Raw genomic sequence first — 22,971 nt, 5'->3', positions numbered from 1 at the left:
CATCTCAAATTGTACATGGTCTTTTGAATCTTCTCCAAATTAAAAGGAGAATATCTGTGATGGTCAATGTTTATCAACTAAACTCTTCTGAATAAATGAGGTGATAATAATTACCATTTATTGAGTTCCTACTTTAGGCCAAGAACTGCTATCTACTGCTTTACAGTAGATAGATACTATGTTAGATTGTGTGCTTTTGGGGGAGTGGGGAAGGAGAATGGGAGATATTCCTCTTTCAAGGGAAAGTTCCAAGATTGTTTCCTTGTCTTACCTCCAAATAGCTTATGATAGTAGGTTATTTGATTAAAAATAGTTTTAATTATAATTCATGCTGGGCGTGGTGGTTCACGCCTGTAATCCTAGCACTCTGGGTGGCCGAGGTGGGTGGATTACTCGAGGTCAGGAGTTTGAAACCAGCCTGAGCAAGAGCAAGACCCGTCTCTACTATAAATAGAAAGAAATTAATTGGCCAACTAATATATATAGAAAAAATTAGCCGGGCATGATAGTGCATGCCAGTAGTCCCAGCTACTCGGGAGGCTGAGGCAGGAGGATCGCTTGAGCCCAGGAGTTTGAGGTTGCTGTGAGCGAGGCTGACGCCACAGCACTCACTCTAGCCTGGGCAACAAAGCCAGACTCTGCCTCAAAAAAAAAAAAAAAAAAAAAAAAATTGGTTTTAATTATAATTCAGTAGCTTTTAAAAAACATTTATTGATATTCAACATGTTTGTATTTGTAGGAGCTGACTAAGGCTTTGGAACAGAAACCAGACGATGCACAGTATTATTGTCAAAGAGCTTATTGTCACATTCTTCTTGGGAATTACTGTGGTAACTTTCTTATATAGTATATTGTCTCTTCTTTATAAGTTGTTTATAAACTTTACCCAAGACAAATTTAATCAAATCAAAATAGAGGTTATCTCTGAGGATTTTTAAACTGTTCATTCATACAAGGAAAAGTAGCTGAAATGTGACAAATATTATGTTACACAAAACCCATTTAAATTTTATGGGTGTCTCTTCTTCAGTGGGTAGAGAATTTATACAGATTTTGTTCATAACTATTGGATATGCTAATAAAGAATCACATTACATTTAGTTTCACAGAATATTTAAATGAAATGGTTTTGTTAGCATTTTTTAATAAGGAATATTTCTGTATTATGTAGCTTGAAAAATTATTCTGATCAAGAATCTGGGTAGGGAAAAATGCAATACCTTGAGTCAGAATACATAAATGATGTTAATGAGAAAAGAACTTTGTGACACATGAAGAGCTTTAAGAAGGAAGCTAAATATTAGGCTGAGAGAAAGATAGAAGAGTGTTATTTATTTGAACTGTATCTTGGATTAGCTTGTCCTAATTTATTAAAAAACCATTTGGCCTTTCCATCAACTTGAAAACTTAAGAATCATTATCAGATTCAAATTTTGTGTGTAGTATTTGCTAGGATTTCTAAATAACTGCCTAAAAACCCCATCTTTTTCTATGCAGATGCTGTCGCTGATACAAAGAAGTCTCTTGAACTTAATCCAAATAATTCTACTGCTATGCTGAGAAAAGGGTATGCAATAAACAACTCTTCTTGTTGAGCTAGGATTATAGGTAGTAGGTGTTTAAATTGTTGAAAGAGTCCATTGAAAGCTTTATATAAGTGGTAAAATTCTATATACATTTTATAGCTGAGATACGATTCCTTTTTAAATATAACTTATAGTTCTATTATTATGTTAACCATAGTATGTGATAGGAGATCTATAGTTAGTGTGTTTTAAAATAGTGATAATTGAAGTAAGTGCAAGGTATAGATGAAACTGATAGATTTCATATCCCTTTTTTATTCATCATTTGGAATTTACTATATTTAACTGACTAAAGAATGTCCTGTTTCTCAACCAAGCTGGCTAGGCTACATTTAATGATATGAAAGCTCTATATCTGTTTAATGTATATCCCAGCTTGTATCTGTTAAGTGTGACTTTATTCCTTAAGAAACTTCTTTAGGCTAGACATGAAATGGAATCCTAGCACTCTGGGAGCCCGCAACAAAGGATGGCTTGAGCTTAGAAGTTCGGAACCAGCCTGAGCAAGAGCAAGACCTGGTCTCCACAAAAAAATAGAAAAATTAGCCAGGTGTGGTGGCGCATTCCTATAGTCCCAGCTATCAGCAGGCTGGGGCAGGAGGACTGCTTTTGCCTAGGACTTTGAGGTTGCAGTGAGCTGTGATGGGGTCACTGCATTCCAGCCTGGGAAACAGGGAAACCTTGTCTCAAACAAACAAAAAACTTCTTTAATTTCTTCATATAATTATATTTTGGAAAAGCAAGTATGTACAATTAAAATCAAATATTGGCCAGGCGCGGTGGCTCACGCCTGTAATCCTAGCACTCTGGGAGGCCGAGGCGGCGGATTGCTCGAGGTCAAGAGTTCGAAACCAGCCTGAGCAAGAGCAAGACCCCGTCTCTACTATAAATAGAAATTAATTGGCCCACTAATATATATAGAAAAAACTAGCCGGGCATGGTGGTGCATGCCTGTAGTCCCAGCTACTTGGGAGGCTGAGGCAGCAGGATTGCTTGAGCTCAGGAGTGTGAGGTTGCTGTGAGCTAGGCTGATGCCACGGCACTCACTCTAGCCTGGGCAACAAAGCGAGACTGTGTCTCAAAAATAAAATAAAATAAAATATCTTCTGAAGTGAGTCCCAAAATGGAATTTTAGTGAGGATTGTACTAGATGTTACAGCATTTTAGAAAATCTCTTGGCTTGTTAACATTTAAATAATGTTTTTCTTTTAACAATAGAAAACCCTAAGATTTTATTTAGAAAGAAGGCTATTTTTCATGTTCTCACGTGTATTAATTTATTTTTAATATGCTAATTCAGGATATGTGAATACCATGAAAAAAACTATGCTGCTGCTCTAGAAACCTTTACAGAAGGACAAAAATTATATAGTAAGTATTAGTATTATACTTAAGAAACTAATCTATTATTTCTATATCTTAAATTCCATAGCTGAATTTCGTTCATCTCAGGATAATTGTAGGAACCCACTTTTTTCTAATTGTAATGACATTGATTGCAGAATTTGAGATCACCTAAAATTGATTAAATTAGCCTTTTTTTTTTGGGCATTTAAATCATACCTTAACCATTATAAGCCAAAAACTATGTATGAACACTGTAATGTGCTCTGGCTTTATTATTTTTTTAATGGAGAAGTGAAAATTTAATTTACTTTCTTATTCAGAAGTCTGTTCATTTTAAGTATGCAGATTGCTGAGATGGAGAGTCTTACAAAAAAATCTTTTATGGAGAAGTGAAGTGTAAGCTTGGGTGAAAATTATGAGCGGGTACAGAAGAAATATGGAGCTTTGAGAGTATTGTGAGTTGTTAATGTCATCTTTTTGAGAGGAATAAATGAAAATTATCATAGTATTATGGATATCTAGACATACGGAAGTTATGAGATTCAAGTACTTAAAAATTTGCAAAAGGTTGGGTGCAGTGGTTCACACCCATAACCCCAGCACGTGGGGAGGCTGAGGTGGGAGGATCTCCTGAGGCCAGGAATTTAAGACCATTCTGGACAATATAGAAAGACCCCATCTCTACAAAAATAAAAAAAATTAGTTGGGCATGGTGATGTGCACTTGTAGTCCTAGTTGCTCAGAAGGCCGAGTTGGAAGGACAGCTTGATCCCAGGGCTTTGAGGCTGTGGTGAGCTGTGATTACACCAGTGCACTTCAGTCTGGACAACAGAGCAAGATTCTGTCGCTAAATAAAATAAAATAAAAATCTTCAAAATATTAAAAGAGGCTGTGAGTAACCTCATAGAAAAATTGTAGGTTGGACATGGCAGCTCACACCTGTAATCCCAGCACTTCGGGAGGCCAAGGCTTGAGGGTCACAAGAGGCCAGGAGTTCGAGACCTACCTGAGCAACATAGCGAGACCTTGTCTCTACAAAAACATTTTAAAACTTAGCTGGGCATTGGTGGCACATGCCTGTAGTCCTATCTGCTGGCGAGGCTGAGGCAATTCTAAGAGTTGAAGGTTGCAGTGAGTTGTGATCACATCACTGCACTGTAGCCTAGTCGACAGAGCGGAACCTTGCCTCTGGAAAAAATTGTAAACTACATAATCCTGATTGCATATTCATTTTATTTTTATGATAGAGTGTTATGATTCTCTAAGGCAATGGTTCTTAATGGGGAACGATTTTACTTCCCAGGAGATTTTGGCAATGTCTGAAGAGATTTTTGGTTATCATTACTGGTGGATGGGAGATTTGCTACTGCCATCTAGTGAGTAGAAGTCAGGGATGCTACTAAACATCCTATAATGCACAGGACAGTCCCCCATAGCAAAAATGTATGTGGTTCAAAACCTTCCTCTGTGGTATTGGGGTTTTTTGTTATTGGGTTTTATTTTTTTTAAGATAGAGTCTCACTCTTGTCGCCCTGGATAGAGTGCAATGGCATCATCATAGCTCACTGCAACCTCAGTCTCTTGGGCTCAAGGGATCCTCCTGCCTCAGCCTCCTGAGTAGCTGGCACTATAGGCACATGCCATGATGCGAGGCTGATTTTTCTATTTTTAGTAGAGACAGAGTCTTGCTCTTGCTCAGGCTGGTCTTAAACTCCTGAGCTCAAGCAGTCCTCCCGCCTCGGCCTCCCAGAGTGCTAGGATTACAGGCATGAGCCATGATGCCTGGCCCGGTATCGTATATTAAATTTTAAAAAATTTACTCTGTATTTCTTTGAATGTTTGCTTTTCTGCTATATGCTTACTCAAAGGAAAGGATTTTAGGCCTGACTATGGAAATGGAAGCTACAAATTAGAAAGGAAGAGATCTGGGCAATAGGGGTTCTCAGACTTTTTTATCCCAAGTTCAGTACATGAATAATATGCCTATTCAGTTAACAACATAGCATATCTGCACTCCTAGTAAATTCTAAAGAGTCTCTTTATCTCATGCCTTGATACATATTTGAAAAACTTGAAGAGACATGAATCATTGCATCTTCAACATTTCTAAACCCTATTCCTTAGCTTTTTTTTTTTTTTTTTTTGAGACAGAGTCTCGCTTTGTTGCCCAGGCTAGAGTGAGTGCCGTGGCGTCAGCCTAGCTCACAGCAACCTCAAACTCCTGGGCTCGAGTGATCCTTCTGTCTCAGCCTCCCGGGTAGCTGGGACTACCGGCATGCGCCACCATGCCCGGCTAATTTTTTATATATATATCAGTTGGCCAATTAATTTGTTTCTATTTATAGTAGAGACGGGGTCTCGCTCTTGCTCAGGCTGGTTTTGAACTCCTGACCTTGAGCAATCCGCCCGCCTCGGCCTCCCAAGAGCTAGGATTACAGGCGTGAGCCACAGCGCCCGGCCTATTCCTTAGCTTTTAAGAGCAACAGAAAGTTCCTGCCTAAAGTCCTTCCTTGAGTAGTATCTTAATATCGTGCTATTGAAATTTACTGGGAAGTAAAATCCTAGAATTATTTCAGAAATGTCCTTCTGAAGAAAGCTTCTTTGGTAAAATTGCTATTGAGGATATTTAATGTAAAAACAAATTTATCTTTAAATTTAATTCACGGAAAAATTTAGGTTAAACTGTGTTAGGCTTCCATTTTTATCAAAGTGAAACATTAACACAGAATATTGCCATTTTCCCCCTTTGGTATGGTAGGAAGCTTGGTTTTATTTACTGATTATAATAGGTTATTCAAGTCTAGGATTTTGATATAGTAGTTTACCACCAAAATAAAGTGTGAGAATATATTTAAATTTTCAAGTAAATATAGTTGAATTTTTTTATAAATCAGAACATTTTTTTTTTCTTTTTCTTTTCGAAACAGTCTCACTCTGTTGCCTGGGCTAGAGTGCCGTGGCATCAGCCTAGCTCACAGCAACCTCAAACTCCTGGGCTCAAGCAATCCTACTGCCTCAGCCTCCTGAATAGCTGGGACTATAAGCATGCGCCACCATGCCCACCTAATTTTTTCTATATTTTTAGTTGTCCAGCTAATTTCTTTCTAATTTTTTTTAGTAGAGATGGGGTCTCGCTCTTGCTCAGGCTGATCTTGAACTCCTGAGCTCAAGCAATCCTCCTGCCTCGGCCTCCCAGAGTGCTAGGGTAGCATGAGCTACCACACCCGGCCAGAAAATTTTGTTTTAATTACTCTTTATTTTTCAGATTAATCTTGCCTGTGTTTAGCTTGAATTAGTCGACTTTTTATTTAGAGTACTTTTTTTTTTTTTTTTTTTTTTTTTAAAGAGACAGTGTTTTGCTCTGTTGCTCAGGCTGGAGTGCTGTGCATGAGCACAGCTCACTGTAACCTTGAGCTCCTGGGCTTAAGGGGTCCTCCTGCCTTAGCCTCCTGAGTAGCTAGGACTATAGGCATGCACCTCCACACCCAGCCAATTTTTAGTTTTTTTGTAGAGCCCAGTTCTCACTGTGTTGCTCAGCCTGTTTTCAAATTCCTGTGATCCTCCTGCCTGAGTCTTCCAAAGTGCAGGGATTACAGGTATGAGCCAAGACACCTGGCCCTATTTTTCTTAATTAAATTACTATGCATTGTGACTGTTTAGATGTAAGCATTGTTCTGGGTCTTCAGAAGTAAATAATGTGTACATATTTACATTGCTATCTGTAAATACACAGTTCATCATCTGTACTCTCTTGACTTTCTTGTAACTTGGAGATACAACAAAACCTCACGAATTACAAAGATGCTTCTTGGTGTTGGTAGGAAAGGTATGGTAACAAGTAAAGCCACTGAGAGAGTAGTAGACAGAATAGATAGCTGCACTGAAGAGTGAGCTGGGACGACCAGGAAGGGCTTCTGAACCTCAGCCCAGCTGCCGGTAACCAGACCTCCTTCCTACCCTGATGACATACTGGGAATCTTTGAATCAGGTCTGATTTTTGTTGTATTAGAGGAAGCTCCTTTAAGAGTAGGGGGTGTAATCCTAGCACTTTGGAAGGTTGAGGCAGGAAAATTACTTAAGGCAAGGAATTTGAGACCAGCCTGAGCAAGAGCAAGACCCTGTCTCTACAAAAAAATAGGAAAATTAGCCAGGTATGGTGGTACATGCCTGTAATTCCAGCTGCTTGGGAGGCTGAGGTGGGAAGATTACTTAAGCCCAGGAGTTTGAGGTTGCCATGAGCTATGATGATTTCACTGTACTCTAGCCAGGGCGATAGACAAGGTGTCATGGCTCATACCTGTAATCCCTGAACTTTGGAATCCCTGTCTCAAAAAAAAAAGAAAGTGGGCAGAAATGTAGATTGATTGTATCTAGGAAACTAGTAAGGTTGAAATTGTGGTTGAAACTAATTTTTAAAAAGACTTTTTTTTTCAGGAAGAACAACTAAATCTTGAACCTATTAGAATATTTATAACAGAGCTGCTGTAAACTCTATAAGGATAGGTGTTTTTGTCTTTTATTCGCTGAATCCCCAGTGCCTGGAACATAGTTGGTATTCAGTAAGTATTTGTTGAATGAGTATGTTAGGTTGTGCATATGAGTGATGTTATTATAGTCAGTTTTTTGTTTATAGGTACAGATGCTGATTTCAGTGTCTGGATTAAAAGGTGTCAAGAAGCTCAGAATGGTATGTAGATTTACATGTTCTTTAAAGAGAAGTGAACATTTGAAATTTTTTGGTTTAAACAAATTTGTTTTTAACTTTATAATTGTATGATTTAGGTAGTACATGTTCCCTTAGGTATGGATTTCCAAAGATGTACTAATGTTTGCCTAGTTTCTTACGTTGAAAGGGAGATTTGGATGGATTTGCTTACATATTACGTGTGAGAAATTACTAAGGAGCCTAAAATTATTCCAGGATGCAAAATTAAACCACTTTCCATTAGTTGAAAGTTAGGAGAATTGGCTAGCTTAAATCAGTGTATTTGAGTCATAGAAATCACATATGTAACTTTGTCTATAAATGTACTATTATCTGAAAATGCTTCCTTTTTGTTTTAATAGGATCAGAATCTGAGGTGGTAAGTCCAAAGTTTTCATCCTTCATGTTTTTACTTAATTTTATTAAATTTCAAGTACCAAATATATTTGAGATGGGACTTGGGATGAGCTATCTCTCAGTTAAATACTATGCAATTCCATTTAAATACTAGTTCTTTTAGTAACTGAAATAGAATTTTTTTTGAAAATATAGAAGTTGATAGTTGTGAAAATGATTAGGCTATTTTAATGTATTTCGTGGTTCAAGTTGATTTGTTATTAACTGGGCATTGTGGCGCATGTCTATAGTCCCAGAGACCTGGGAGGCTGAGGCAGTAGGATTGCTTGAGCCCAGGAGTTTGATGTTGCTGTGAGCTAGGCTGATGCCACGCCTCTCTAGCCCTGGTAACAGATTGAGACACTGTCTCAAAAAAAAAAAACGGTGAAGTTATAAAAGTAGTTTTTATTTTTTAATCAACTTAAATTTATATAATAGCACAGTCAAAATATGGCTAATGCTGTTTTACCAACAGTTGTCTGTATTTTTTAGATTAAACAGATATAAAAGGTTATTTTTTTGTTTTTAATTATTATGGGTATGTAATAGTTGTATATCTTTATAGGGTACATCGTGATGTTTTGATGCAGGCATACAATGTGAATTAATCAAATCAGGGTAATTGAGTTATCCATCACCTCAGACATTTATCATTTCTTTGTGTTAGGAGCATTCCAGTTCTACTCTTAGTTATTTTAAAATATACCCTAACTTATTGTTGACTATAGTCACTTTGTTGTGTTATCAAATTTGTTCATTCTATGTAACTATCTTAACTATATTTTGTACCTATTAACCATCCCCACTTTATCCCTTCCTGTTACTCTTCCCAACCTCTGGTAACTATTATTCTATTCTCTGTCTCCAGGAGATCAATTGTTTTTTGATATTTAACTCCCACATATGAATGAGAACATGTGAGATTAGTCTTTCTGTGCTTGGCTTATTTTACTTAACATAATGTTCTCTAGTGTCTATGTATTAATCAAGAAATAAAATAACAAGGAATTAGGAGAGATACATGTGTAGTCCTCTCTTTATGGGCAATTACTTAACCTTTTTGAGTCTCTTGCATTTCCCAAGGAAGATTTATATTCGTCTTCCAAAATTTCCATTGTAATACTGAAATTATTCCCTGAGATTTCTTCATGTGTAACTGGAGCTAATAAAGCTGATCTACTTTAGGTAGGTTATTGTTAACTTCAGGCAACATGTGCATATGTATGACTGGGATTTTGAACATCTCCATTAGTGAGCCCTATCTAGCTGTCTCTATATCTCCATGCTTGCCCATATTCCTAGGGGTGGTAAGTGGGGAATGGATTGAGGAGTTTGAAACTTGGCTTCCTTCTTCACCTGAAAGTAGGTCAGACTTGTTCAGGTCTTATAGTATTTGAGATTGTGACTAGGCCTGAAAACAGTAGAAAGGCATTTGGGTAACAAAGAAAGGACTTTGTCTAGTAACACAAACAAGTTGTGTGGCCTTTCTGCATTTTGTCACTGCTCTGGATCAATCTAGTTTTATCCTAGTCCCAGGATGAACTAGAAGAATCTGTTCTAGTTAGTTTCTCTATTTGATACGGTCTAGGTATTTCTTGATCCTCAATACTGGAGGGTAACTCTGAGTTAGACTCAGATCTCTAGAGTGGTGTGCTTATTTCCTTGCTCCAAAACCCATTTCTTTTTTTTCTTTCTCAGGTCTCATATGTTGCCCAGGCTGCTCTTGAACTCCTGGGCTCAAGTGATCCTCCTGCCTCAGCCTCTTGAGTAGCTGGGATTTCAGGCACAAGCCACTGTGTGTGACTTCAAACTCCCATTCTTCCCTTCACCTTTAGGGACAGCTTAGAGACTGCCTATGACCCAGGATAAACTCTTTAGATTTATAGTCTTAATAGGTGCATATGTAGTTTAGGAAAGTATAGGTTGATCAGGAGTCACTTTTTTCTTGATGGATAATGATGTATGTATGTTGCAGAGAGGTTATAAATGAAGTAAGACATTATTAGGAAACCACCATGTAAATGTTCCTTTACAAAAGGTATCCAGAGCAATGTTTGACATCATTGTTAAGCCTGAAGGTTATGCTCTGTTTCTTAAAAATGGTTTTTAAAATATTCATGCTGCCAGGCACAGTGGCTCACGCCTATAATCCCATTTAATTGGGAGGCTGACTCTGCTACAAATAATAGAAAAATTAGCTGACATAATGTACACGCCGTAGTCTCAGCTACTCAGGAGGCTGAGGCAGGAGGATCACTTGAGCACTGGAGCTTGATGTTGCAGTGAGCTATGATAATGCCACTGCTGTCTAGCCTGGGCCAAAGAGCAAGACTCTGTCTCAAAAAAGTGATAATAAAAAACCAAAACAAAACAAAAGGTTAATGTTAATGTTTTAAAATATTAATGTTATTTTTAGTGTAGGGAATTAATGAATCTTAGAACTGGACATTTTATATAAGTAACCTTTTCCAACCATACCTTTAGAAAGTTTTCTGTTAAACTTTTATTTTAGAAAAATCTTTTTTGAAATCGAAACTAATAAAATTATTAAAATGCTTAATATTCTTTTTTTTGATGAAGACATTATTTTACAATTACATTTATTGTGTTTTATTTTTGAAGAAAGTTTTCATGTAATTTCATATCAAAATAACTTTATTGCTGGATAAATTAATAATACATGTATTTTAATACATCATTTGCTAAACTAACTTGTAAAAGTCTTTCTTTTTCAATTTCCCCAAATCAGTCTACATCCCAGCGGACTCATCAGTCCAAAATCAAGTAAGTGTATCTTTTTCATAAAATAGTACATGATAAATAAGCCTAAAGGTGGAAAAGCCCTGCCGTTTAATAGTAAGCAAGTCCATACCATATGATTTCAAGTGTTTCTTGTTCTGTTTTCTAAAATTGTTATAGACTATGTAAAACTAATTTTAAGACTGTTTTGGCCGGACGTGGTGGCTCACACCTATAATCCTAGCACTCTGGGAGGCCGAGGCGGGCGGATTGCTCGAGTCAGGAGTTCGAAACCAGCCTGAGCAAGACCCCGTCTCTACTATAAATAGAAAGAAATTAATTGACCAACTAATATATATAGAAAAAATTAGCCGGGCATAGTGATGTATGCCTGTAGTCCCAGCTACTCTGGAGACTGAGGCAGGAGGATTGCTTTAGCCCAGGAGTTTGAGGTTGTTGTGAGCTAGGCTGATGCCATGGCACTCTAGCCTGGGCAACAAAGCGAGACTGTCTCAAAAAAAAAAAAAAAAGTCTGTTTTAAGGATCAGTATTAGTGTTTTTACTTATGTTAAATTCATATCATTTCTCATCATTAAAGTTACTTCACTTGGTTCCATATTATGTCACTTTTCCATATATTAAGGAGAGTTTCTTCCAGTTACTTTGATGTTATTACACAGGTAAATAGGTTAGTAGTAGGCTTACCAGAATTGTAACTTGCCCTGCCTTTTATATTTGGAGCAAATTTTTCATAGGAACACTGTGTGACTTAAAAGTTAATATTGCTGAGGGCAGCAATTGCAATAATGAATAAGCAATTAGCAAGTCTTTGATTTTATTTTTAATCATTAGCCATGTGTACAACTTGTATTCTTAGGACTGTAACAGAAAGAAACACAGGGCATTGATCTGGAGCTTTACATCCTCACTGATTTTCAAAAGGAAAACTGAGACTCTTGAGGTTCATTTCTTTAATCAAGGCTGCTTTTTGATATAATTACCTAAAATGGCTTGGAAATGTTAAAACAATTTGTTCATGTTACAGGATACATGATACAGGATGAAACTCCAGGTATCTAGTAGACAAGAAACTTTGACTTGCCCTAGTGACAGCGGCAGCAGGGGTAGGGCACTTAGCTATTAAATAATAATTAAGGCATTTGGAGCATAAAGTAAACACTTAATAAATGTACTATGTAGCAGGCACTGTGCTTGAACTGAGAATGTAGCAGTGGCAGGATAGATAAATAGCTCTGCTCTCAGGGACTAGACTTATAGTCTAGTCTGATTTTAAAGTGAGGATTCCTACATTTAGAGCTTTCAGTTCAAAAGGTACAGATAATTAGAATCTCTAGACAAATTAGTCTTCCCATGTACCTTCAGATTGAAGGAAGGTATTGTATATAATGTTGTGCCTGACACAATGAGTTAAACTTACATTATTTTAATTTTGGCTCATTTGCTTTTGTTCCCTCTACTCAATTCTGCTTCCAGCTTCAGTTAACAGAGCTTGGAGTGTTGACTCAGGCTGACTTGGGTCCAGTGTACCACTGCTGCTGATTGGCTGATTGCTTCACCTTTCTGAGCTTAAGTTTTCTCTTCGATAATATAGGGATAGAAATGTTTCCTTCATCTTTAGTATTTGAAATGATAGCATAAAGCTCTGTTGATGGCATGTAACTGTTAGCAGTTTAGAACAAATTTCATCTTAGTATTAGCTTGAGCACAGCAATATTAGAGATGTAAGTCAGAACCCAGAAAATCACATAAGTGTTTAGGTCAACTGTGAAAGTTTGGACATTATCAACCTTATTGGGTTTTTTCCCTTAGTACAGAGTACCAAGAAAAATTAGTTACAGAAAATTGTTGCTGTGAATCAACAGCTACTTTGCTATTTTGTTCCTCAAGGTGGAGCTGTTGTTTATCAGACTTGTTTTTATTTTGATGAACAACAACTTTAAGAGAATTAAAAGTGCTGTTTTAAGTTTTTCTTTTTTTTCTTAAATAGGTATGACTGGTATCAAACAGAATCTCAAGTAATCGTTACACTTATGATCAAGAATGTTCAGAAGAATGATGTAAATGTGGAATTTTCAGCTAAAGAGGTCTTGGAACCATTTTTTATATTGAGATTAAATTCTGTTTACAACTTTATCATATTGCAGAATAATCTAAAGCAGTTTATCAGATACATGCCATTTCTTCCTTATGGACAATGCTGAATAAAATCTGAAGATTGCTTTTAAGTTTGAGTTGAGTCATTTTAAGTTTTGAGATAAGAATGTGTATGCTGTACGTTATAGCTAGGTATAGATTTTTTTTCTTTAAATTTGGAATTCAAAACAGAACTTGGTTGACATTGGTAAGATAATGTGATTTGGTAATACTTGTGTGGTATACTTCATGAAAAAGTTCTTTGATTTATGCATGTCTTAGAATTTACTAACCATGTTAAATGAGTATGACTTTTAATAACTTGGTTTCTAATCATTTAGTAGAGAACCTTATGATAGATAATTTGAGTGGTAGTGGTAGAATTATGTTTTGTACATGAATAGTTTCTTTTTGTTACATACTCTGATTTTACTCTTGTGTATTTTGTTTTCTTGAGATTTAAATGTTAAATGTGTGATAAAATATTATGAAACATGTTCTTTTCTGTTATTTAATTATGTATATGAGAAATCACCTGAAGGATACCATTTTGGGGAAAAAAAGATTATTTTGACATTTCATATAAAGTGTTTAAAATAATTTGCAATATTATCAAAGTTCTATATTAAGTATTTTACTCATCATATATAAATTTACAAAATGTGATTATTTTGTGTTTATTAGTTGTCTGCTTTGGTGAAACTTCCATCTGGAGAGGATTACAATTTGAAACTCAGACTTCTTTATCCTATAATACCAGAACAGAGCACGTTTAAAGTACTTTCAACAAAGGTAAGACAATTGAAAAGGGTTGTCACAAATAATATTTTCAGAATATAGAAACACTAGTGAACTAATTACCCATGTGATAATAACCTTGTACATTCTTTCAGCCATATATCTTTAAATTAAAAGAGACAAGTAAATAAAAATGATGATTTTTGAGTATCAAGGTTCTTTTACCACCAGAATTCTAGTGCAGTGAAGTATAAATATCTGCTAGGCTTGTGTGATATTTGCACACTTTATTAAGATAATAAGATAAGTAATAAGATAATAAGATAAGTAATTATTAAGATAATAAGATAAGTACTTTTCATTAAGGAGTTTTTTTTTTTTTTAAAGCTAGTTATAAAAATCAGCCTCTTTAAGATTGGATACTATGGCAATGTCTTTTCTCTTGAACTTGTCCGTTTGGTCTGTTTGATATACAGATACTTTTCTCACCCTACCTCATGCATTTCAGAATATAAACTACTATAAAGATGAATCTGCTTTTTGGTTTTATTTTTTAATTAAGCTGAATTTTAGTTTACTATGAGGGAATAATAATTTACAGTTTCAGTAACTGTAATTTTTAGACTCCTTTATATTTTCAAAAAGAAGTAAAAATATACAATAGAATTAATATTTCATTCACCAAATATTTAACTCTCACTCAAAAGATGTAGGTAGTGGTGCAACTTAGTGAACTGAAAATCAAATCTGACTCTGACTTTTTGCTTGCTCTGTGAATTTAGTCTCATCACAAAATGATTATAGGACTAAATTTTCATCATCTTTGAAATGAGAGATACGGGCCAAATGAGCTCTGAAAACTTTTCAGCTGTAAAATTGTGTGTAGGTATTTGATAAATGAGTTAATGGGAATGAATGCTGTAGGTAGGCTTTTTCCATTATTACACCTTTTTTATACACAGATCCTACAACATACTATGCTATTAACTTTATTAAGTTCTAAGAACATGTGAGGTTTCCTATCATGGTACAGGATCAGGGTCAGCCTGTGTCATGAAGAATGGTGACTGGGCCTGCAGAAAGGAAGAGGACAGCTGCACAGGATTGGAGTAGGAAGTGCAAAGTATGGAAGTACTTTTTTGCTTCTAATTAGAAAAGATCTGCCTATTTATTTGAAGAATGCCAAGAACAAAGCTGGTAGTTAATGAGGCAGATTTATGAAACAGCTGCTTGGAACAATACAAAATGAGAAAAGGGATGAATCTTATCAGGATTTTAGTCTGTCACTGGCCCTATCCACGTAAGTGAAGAATTTACTTAATAGAATTTAATCAAGCACAAAACTCTAGGAAGATTTGAGAATGAGACAAGTCTGAAAATTATGAGTTTAATTTTTTTGTAGATTTCTATCAAGAGACTGTTAATCCATGTCCATTTGAAGTAAATGTAAATTGATTTGTATGAATAGGTAATAAGTAGATATTTATGTAGATAATAAATAGACTTATTATAGATAATAAATAGATAAATGATTTAAGAACTTGTATTACTGAGCCACCTCATGTACTTGTGAAGAACATAGTATGTGTGGTAAATACAGAAATCTGTATGTCTAAAGTTGGGGATGTAATTAAGTAGTCTAATTTTTTGCTTTTATTCTCCTAGTGTTTCTTGTTTTTAACCATTCCTCAAACCACCTTACTATGTTCCCAGTTTGCTTTTTTTGTCTCTTTTCCTTTAACTGCTACATAACGACTTTTCTTCCTTGTATAGTTCCTTGCTTATATATACATTTTATATTCCTGGTACTTGTGTAAGTCTTTTGAGGATAAGCAGCATGTCTTGTATCTTTGTGTGTGCCCCAGTTAGGGTTGCCAAAACAGGATGCCCAGTTAAGTTTGTATTTCAGAAAAACAATGCATAATTTTTTAGCATTAATATATTCTGTGCTGTATTTTTATTTGCTAAATTTAGCAGCTCTCTCCCTGTCCAGTGTACATAGAGGGTGCTCAATAATATTTGTTCAATTAATGAATCTCAGTTGAATTCTGATGTTAGACATATGATATTGGTGGAGTAAATATTTTTATTCTTAGTTTTACAGATGAGAGAAAAAAACTGGCCGGGCTTGGTGGCTCACGCCTGTAGTCCTAGCACTCTGGGAATCCATGTCGGGCGGATTGTTTGAGCTCAGGAGTTCGAGACCAGCTTGAGCAAGAGCAAGACTCTGTCTCTACTAAAAAAATAGAAAGAAATTAGCTGGACATATAGAAAAAATTAGCCGGACATGGTGGCGCATGCCTGTAAGTCCCAGCTACTCGGGAGGCTGAGGCAGGAGGATCGCCTGAGCCCAGGAGTTTGAGGTTGCTGTGAGCTAGGCTGACACACGACACTAACCCGGGCAACAGAGTGAGACTGTCTCAAAAAAAAAAAAAAGATAAAAAAAACTGAGGTTCATGGACTTTTTTTTTTTTTTGAGGCAGAGTCTCACTTTGTTGCCCAGGCTGGAGTGAGTGCTGTGGCATCAGCCTAGCTCACAGCAACCTCAATCTCCTGGGCTCAAGCAATCCTACTGCCTCAGCCTCCTGAGTAGCTGGGACTACAGGCATGCACTACCATGCCTGGCTAATTTTTTGTATATATATTTTTAGTTATTCAGTTAATTTCTATTTTTAGTAGAGATGGGGGGGGGGGTCTTGATCTTGCTCAGGCTGGTTTTGAACTCCTGACCTCGAGCAATCCGCCTACCTCAGCCTCCCAGAGTGCTAGGATTACAGGTGTGAACCACTGTAATCCTAAACCACCTTAATCACAGTAAACCACCATGAGCCAGGTGTGAACAGGCCTTGTTCATGGACTTTAAATGCTTTCCAGTACTCAATTGTTCAGCCTGGCCCAGGAGACATACTTTTACTTCTGACTGCCAACTAAAGTTAGTGCTTCTTTGCTTAGGTTTTTGTAAGTTCTGGTTTGAAGAACTTAGATTCTAAGGATGTATTCTAAAGGATGATTATTTTTCTTGTCTTGACCCTGGAAGATCCACATTTTTATACATATATATAAAACTTCTAGCTTTTAAGCTGTATTTTATAGGAAATATTGAAAGAATTTTTCTTAATTGTATTTTAAGAGAAATAAATGATGAAATCTTTGAATTCTTTTTTCATACAGCAGAGGGAGACAATGTTAAAATACTGAAAATAAAATCTCTGAGTTACTGAGGCTTATTTATTGATGACACTAACAGGGAAAAGTACTGAAATTGCTTTTCATGTATTTAAATGTCTTGAATGTATTTCTGTTGCGATGTCTTGAGTCTGTGTGTGAATTGAAAAAAGGGTATATTTTGCTTAGGAGAATCTGCTTAAAATTAGAGATTCTGTAAAATCAGCAGTTTAAGAGGGCGATTTGCTTTTGAGAATCCTATTTTCTTTCCACCTTCAAGGTTGAATTAATATTGCATATTCACGTATAGCCATTGGTTAAGTGCTATTAATTTGAGTTAATTATAATTTGTGATGAAAATAGGAAGAGGTAAGGCCCTTACATTAATGAAATGTCTAAACTGCAAAGGGTTTTCTGTCTAGATCCTGTTGCTCCTTGCACTAAGATCCAATTATTGAGACAAGGAGAATTGCCAAGGAAGACAGGAATTTTTAAGACAACTGATGAGAACAAGAGAAGCCTCAAGTCCCCCTCTCTAAAGGAGATACTGGGCTTTTAAGGGAAAGGCCACCTGCCTTGGGGTGTAACTCTACCTGCTTGGGGCAGTTGTGGGGATGATGAATCTTGGCTGCAGGAAATATGCCCTGGGGCCTTCAGAATCTGGGCTCCTTTGTCTTGGGGAAAATCCACCGTTTCTGGGAAACCACTCGGAAGGTCAAGTAGTTAGTCGAGGGCATTAAAATTTGTACATGGGACCTGTTAGAGGAATTTTTTTTTTTTTTTAAGAGACAGTATCTTGTTCTGTTGCCCAGGCAGGAGCGAATTAACATAAACACTGCAGTCTCCAGCTTCTGGGCTCAAGCAATCTCCTACCTCAGCTTCCCAAGTAGCTGGGACTACAGGTTCATGACACCATGCCTGGGTAATTTTTGTGTTGTTTTTGTAGAGGTGAGGTTTTGCTATGTTCCTCAAGCTGGTCTCAAACCCCTGGCCACAAGCAATCCTCTTGCCTCAGCCTCCCAAAGTACTAACATTACAGGTGTGAGCCACCCTTAGCCCAGCCAAAATAGCATTACTTAACTAAATATTTCACTATGTAATATCTAATGTTTCTGAGCAGAATTCATATTTTTTCAGTATCTGATAGTTCTACATTTTATTAAATATAAGCTTTCATGTCCACCTGTTAACCCTTTTTAAAAAATTAAACTGTAGTGTTTCTTTTGTTCTATCTTGTTAATTTCGTGACAATTTTCTGTTGTCACAGTTGTGAATAGTAGCTATACTATGACTGTTCATTTTAAAAATTCATATCCATTTCCTTTAAGAATAAGAATTCTCAGTCCTTTGGGGTAAATTTACCCTTGCAGAATATTCTTATATTCCTATTTTTAGTCAAAGTAATTTTTCTGTATTATACAATATAGAATATGAAGGCCTGGAATCATGGGAAATAAAAATATTTTTAAAGGGATTTTGGCCAGGCAAGGTGGCTCACACCTGTAATCCTAGCACTCTGGGAAGCCGAGGTGGACGGATTGCTCGAGGTCAGGAGTTCAAAACCAACCTGAGCAAGAGTGAGACCCCATCTCTACTATAAAGAGAAAGAAATTAATTGGCCAACTAATATATTTAGAAAAAATTAGCCGGACATGGTGTCACATGCCTGTAGTCCCAGCTACTCGGGAGGCTAAGGGAGTAGGATTGCTTGGGCCCAGGAGTTTGAGGTTGTTGTGAGCTAGGCTGACGCCACGGCACTTGCTCTAGCCTGGGCAACAAAGTGAGACTCTGTCTCAAAAAAAAAAAAAAAAGTATTTTACTGTATATATACCATCTGCTTTTTTGTTTGTTTTTATTTTTAAATGGTCTCTCACTGTTGTGGTCTCTAGCTCCTAGGGTCAAGCGATTCTCCCACCTTAGCCTCCAGAGCAGTTATGGTTAGAGGCATGTGCCACTGCACCTGGCTCGTAGTATCTGTCTTTTTAAACTTAATCATGCATTGTGGACATTTTTATCATGTCCTTAAATATTCTCTAGCAAAGTGTTTTATTGTATGCATGTACGGTAGCTTATTTAGCCAGTCCCATATTGTTTGACCTGTGGAGAGTTATAATAGTTGTTTTGACTGTTTATCTTATGCCAGACGCTGTGTTATGTATTATCTTATGTAATTGTCAAAATTACTGCATGGTATTGGTATTTTTATTTCTAGTTTATAGGGAGAGAAATTGAACTCAGAGATGAAAAAAAGTCAGGTTTTTCAGCTGACTGTAATGATGATGAAGGTAACTGATAATAGCATTCATTTGTTAGTTATTTGCCAGACACAATGCTATATTCTTTTTGTACATAGTCTCATTTAATTCTCATAGGAACCCCACAGTGGGTAGGCCCTATTATTCTCACTGAGATTAAGTTACTTGGTTATGCTCATACATCCAACAAGCGGCACCAATTTGTGACTTTTTTCTAATTACACAACTGATTTTTTTCGGTCTTGTTCTCAATCCCTGCTTTTTTCTGAGGAAATAAGTAAAAATGCTAGCTGATAAAGGCATTTCCTGCAAGTTATATCATCCCTTGACTCGCTCATCTCTAAATTGTGGATAAGTAATCTCCTTTTATATGGTGGTTCTATTAAGTGAGATGATGTATGTGAAACACTTAGCACATAGGGTTATGTATAAGTGCTCAATAAATCTTACTACTATTGTTGTTATTGTTTTATCCTGATTAGTGTTTTATTCAGGTTATAAAAGCAATAAGTATATACCAAAGCATAATCATCAGAAATTTAGAAAAGATAAAGGAGAATCAGACTCACCATGATGACATTTTAGCATACTTCCTTCTAGATAACTTGATATTTCCCAGTATGTAGTCTGTCGCTACATATAACACATACTAGAATTGTTTTGTGTATGAGAATGTCTCTTGATTAGGAAAAACAGAGACTCTGTCCTTATTATATAATAGCCTAGCTCAGAGTAGGCACTCTGTAAATGTTTGAAATGAGATGATTCATTACCATCTTTTACATTTTAAAAAATGATTATAAAATGATTTGAATATATAAGAAGGTAGATGAATTAGTCTGGCCTCAGGAAGACTGAGCTATTATCAGAGGGATTTGATACAGCAATTAAATATGCAGAAACATGGAAGCACTACATTGCCATATGTGAATGTGGCAAAATTGCACTTGTACGGCATGAATATATACAAATAAAAAATAAATATGCAAAGAGCTGAGTAAGAGAACATTGGGAAGTCTGCATCCTGAAGATCAGGAGAACAATTACTTAATGACTACAGGCCTCGAAGCATATAATTCTAAGAAGTTTGCCAATAAATTGCTACAGCTATTTAGTCTCAGGGAAAGATCCCTTCATGTCAGTGTATAGTGGTAAGTTGGATCTTGATTGCTTAGGAGTAATGACTTCTCTTTAAATCCGAAGTTCCTTTATTGGATAAAATTAATAAACTCTCTGCTATGCAGAGGAGACTTTAACAGTGGATGGTAATCTATATAATGTTAAGAGCTAACGATCCAGCACAGTAGGGATTCTTATTAATAACCTGTGGATACTGCTTTTGGTTATTATGGCACCATGAAAGCCTTCCCCATGCATATGAGAGCAAGATTCAAGCAAACTGTCAGTTTTAAGTTAACTTGTAAGGTGTTTTTGACTTAATGAACACACAGTGGTTTATTAATGGTGGCAATAGAAATCTCTGAAATTGGATTGGTGATAAGTCCAGAATTATCTGCCAGAATCATCAAGGCTTAAAACTTTATTTTAAAAAGGCATGTTCAATCATCGTAGATGTAAAAATGAATTCATAGAAAACTGGTCCCCACAATCCCCCCCCCTTTTTTTTTTTATCTTTTTAAAATGGTTTATTACATGCAGCTATTTTGATGAATTGGTTAAGTATAATTTTAAGTTCAGGTCAGCTTGTCTCAGCTGAAACAGGTTGTTACTAAGAGCTTTTTTTTTTTTTTTTTTTTTTTTTTTAATTATTTTTTTTTATTTTGGCATATTATGGGGGTACAGATTTTAAGGTTTCAATAAATGCCCATTTCCCCCCCTCCCCCCAAAAGTCTGAGTCTCCATCATGACCATCCCCCAGATGGTGCACATCTCACTCACTATGTATGTATATACCCGCCCCCCTCCCCCCTCCCACCTGCCCAATACCCTATTACTGTAGCACCTATGTGTCCACTTAGGTGCTACTCAGTTAATACCAGTTTGCTGGAGAATATATCTGGTGCTTGTTTTTCCATTCTTGGGATACTTCACTTAGTAGTATGGGTTCCAGCTCTAACCAGGAAAATATAAGGTGTGCTATATCACCATTGTTTCTTAGAGCTGAATAGTACTCCATGGTGTACATATACCACATTTTATTAATCCATTCTTTGATTGATGGGCACTTGGGCTGTTTCCACAGCCTTGCAATTATGAATTGTGCTGCTATAAACATTCGAGTGCAGGTGTCTTTTTTGTAGAGTGTCACTGGATCATTTGGGTAGATGCCCAGCAATGGGATTGCTGGATCAAATGGTAGATTCACTTGTATCGCTTTAAGGTATCTCCATATTGCTTTCCACAGAGGTTGAACTAGTTTGCAGTCCCACCAGCAGTGTAGGAGTGTTCCTCTCTCTCCGCAACCACGCCAGCATTTATTGTTTGGAGATTTTTTGATAAAGGCCATTCTCACTGGGGTTAAGTGATATCTCATTGTGGTTTTGATTTGCATTTCCCTGATGATTAGAGATGTTGAGCATTTCTTCATATGTTTGTTGGCCATTCTTCTGTCTTCTTTAGAAAAATTTCTGTTCAAGTCCTTTGCCCACTTTTTAATGGGGTTATTTGATTTTTTCTTCCTAATTTTCGTGAGTTCTAAGTATATTCTAGTTATCAGTCCCTTATCGGATGCATAGGATGCAAAAATTTTCTCCCATTCTGTAGGTTGTCTGTTTACTTTCATGACTATTTCTTTGGCTGTGCAGAAGCTTTGTAGTTTGATCATGTCCCATTTATTTATTTTTGTTGCTGCTGTGATTGCCTTTGGGGACTTCTTCATAAACTCTTTGCCCAGGCCGATGTCTAGGAGAGTGTTTCCAACTTTTTCCTCTAGAGTTCTAATAGTTTCATATCTTAGGTTTAAGTCTGTTATCCAGCGTGAGTTGGTTTTTGTGAGAGGTGAAAGGTGTGGGTCCTGTTTTAGCCTTCTACAGGTGGCTATCCAGTTTTCCCAGCACCATTTATTGAAGAGGGATTCTTTTCCCCAGCATATGTTTTTGTCTGCTTTGTCAAAGATGAGACGGCTATATGAGGATGGTTTTATATCAGGATTCTCACATCTGTTCCACTGGTCAATATTCCTGTTTTTGTGCCAATACCATATTGTTTTAATTACTACAGCTTTGTAGTATAGTTTAATATCTGGCATATTAATGCCTCCCATTTTGTTTTTGTTGCCTGTTACTAAGAGCTTTGACTTTGGTTTATAAATAAAGGCCTCTTTGTTCATACTACACAATTACTCAAGTTACAGTAGCTTTCAGTAGATGTGAGTGCTAATCTGTGCTATTCTTTGAAACAACTAACTTTTTATAGACAGTGCATACATAGTACAAGAACAATGAAGTATGGCTATTTGGTGCCCTGTGGCCAAGTTTAGTGTGATGATGTATGTACTGCTTTTCAGGCCCTCATTTCCAGAAGAGTTGAAAATTAAAGGAGTAAGGTACAGTTTTAAATTAGGATCACATTAATAGCACTTTTCAGTAACTGTTGCAGTGTCATTGCCAACCTTTGGATTTCTGTCCCCTTTTGATAAATATCCCAGAGGTGACAAAGTAGCCAGAGTACTATCACTTAATACTATGTATGAGAAAACATTGGTAATATTTTACCTTATAGAAATTAACCATAGTTCACTTTAGGCAATTCTAGAGATTGTTATGAAGTATTTATTTTATATATAGAATTTAAGCATGTAAATTACATTGAAGATACTATCTATTCTCTTTGCTCTTGCCCCAGTGAGTTTGTTTCATGTTTTTATTATGAAAACAATTGTTACATATCTGTGCTCTTAAATAAAAATAGACATTCAGAGACCACA

The 22,971-nt window shown here is 36.3% G+C and overlaps 1 protein-coding gene across 3 annotated transcripts in view; it reads left to right on the top strand.

Moving 5' to 3' along the window:
• SUGT1 (SGT1 assembly cochaperone of MIS12 kinetochore complex) overlaps positions 1-22,971 on the top strand; it is a 41,523-nt gene that overhangs the window by 6,194 nt on the left and 12,358 nt on the right. For 2 of the 3 annotated variants that reach the window (XM_012764980.2, XM_076009409.1), the window contains exons 3-10: positions 740-830; positions 1,498-1,567; positions 2,887-2,957; positions 7,567-7,620; positions 8,001-8,017; positions 10,784-10,818; positions 12,782-12,878; positions 13,612-13,719. In XM_012764980.2, coding sequence (XP_012620434.1) covers positions 740-830; positions 1,498-1,567; positions 2,887-2,957; positions 7,567-7,620; positions 8,001-8,017; positions 10,784-10,818; positions 12,782-12,878; positions 13,612-13,719 — 543 coding nt within the window. Of the gene's footprint in view, positions 1-739; positions 831-1,497; positions 1,568-2,886; positions 2,968-4,616; positions 4,700-7,566; positions 7,621-8,000; positions 8,018-10,783; positions 10,819-12,781; positions 12,879-13,611; positions 13,720-22,971 lie in introns of all 3 variants that reach the window. The other variant, XM_076009410.1, reaches the window with a different exon arrangement.

The sequence above is a fragment of the Microcebus murinus genome, chromosome 13 (genome assembly GCF_040939455.1).
Source record: "Microcebus murinus isolate Inina chromosome 13, M.murinus_Inina_mat1.0, whole genome shotgun sequence".
NCBI lineage: Eukaryota > Metazoa > Chordata > Mammalia > Primates > Cheirogaleidae > Microcebus > Microcebus murinus.
The sequence above is the reverse complement of the archived record's forward strand: the minus strand, read 5'-3'. Positions and strand labels throughout refer to the sequence as shown.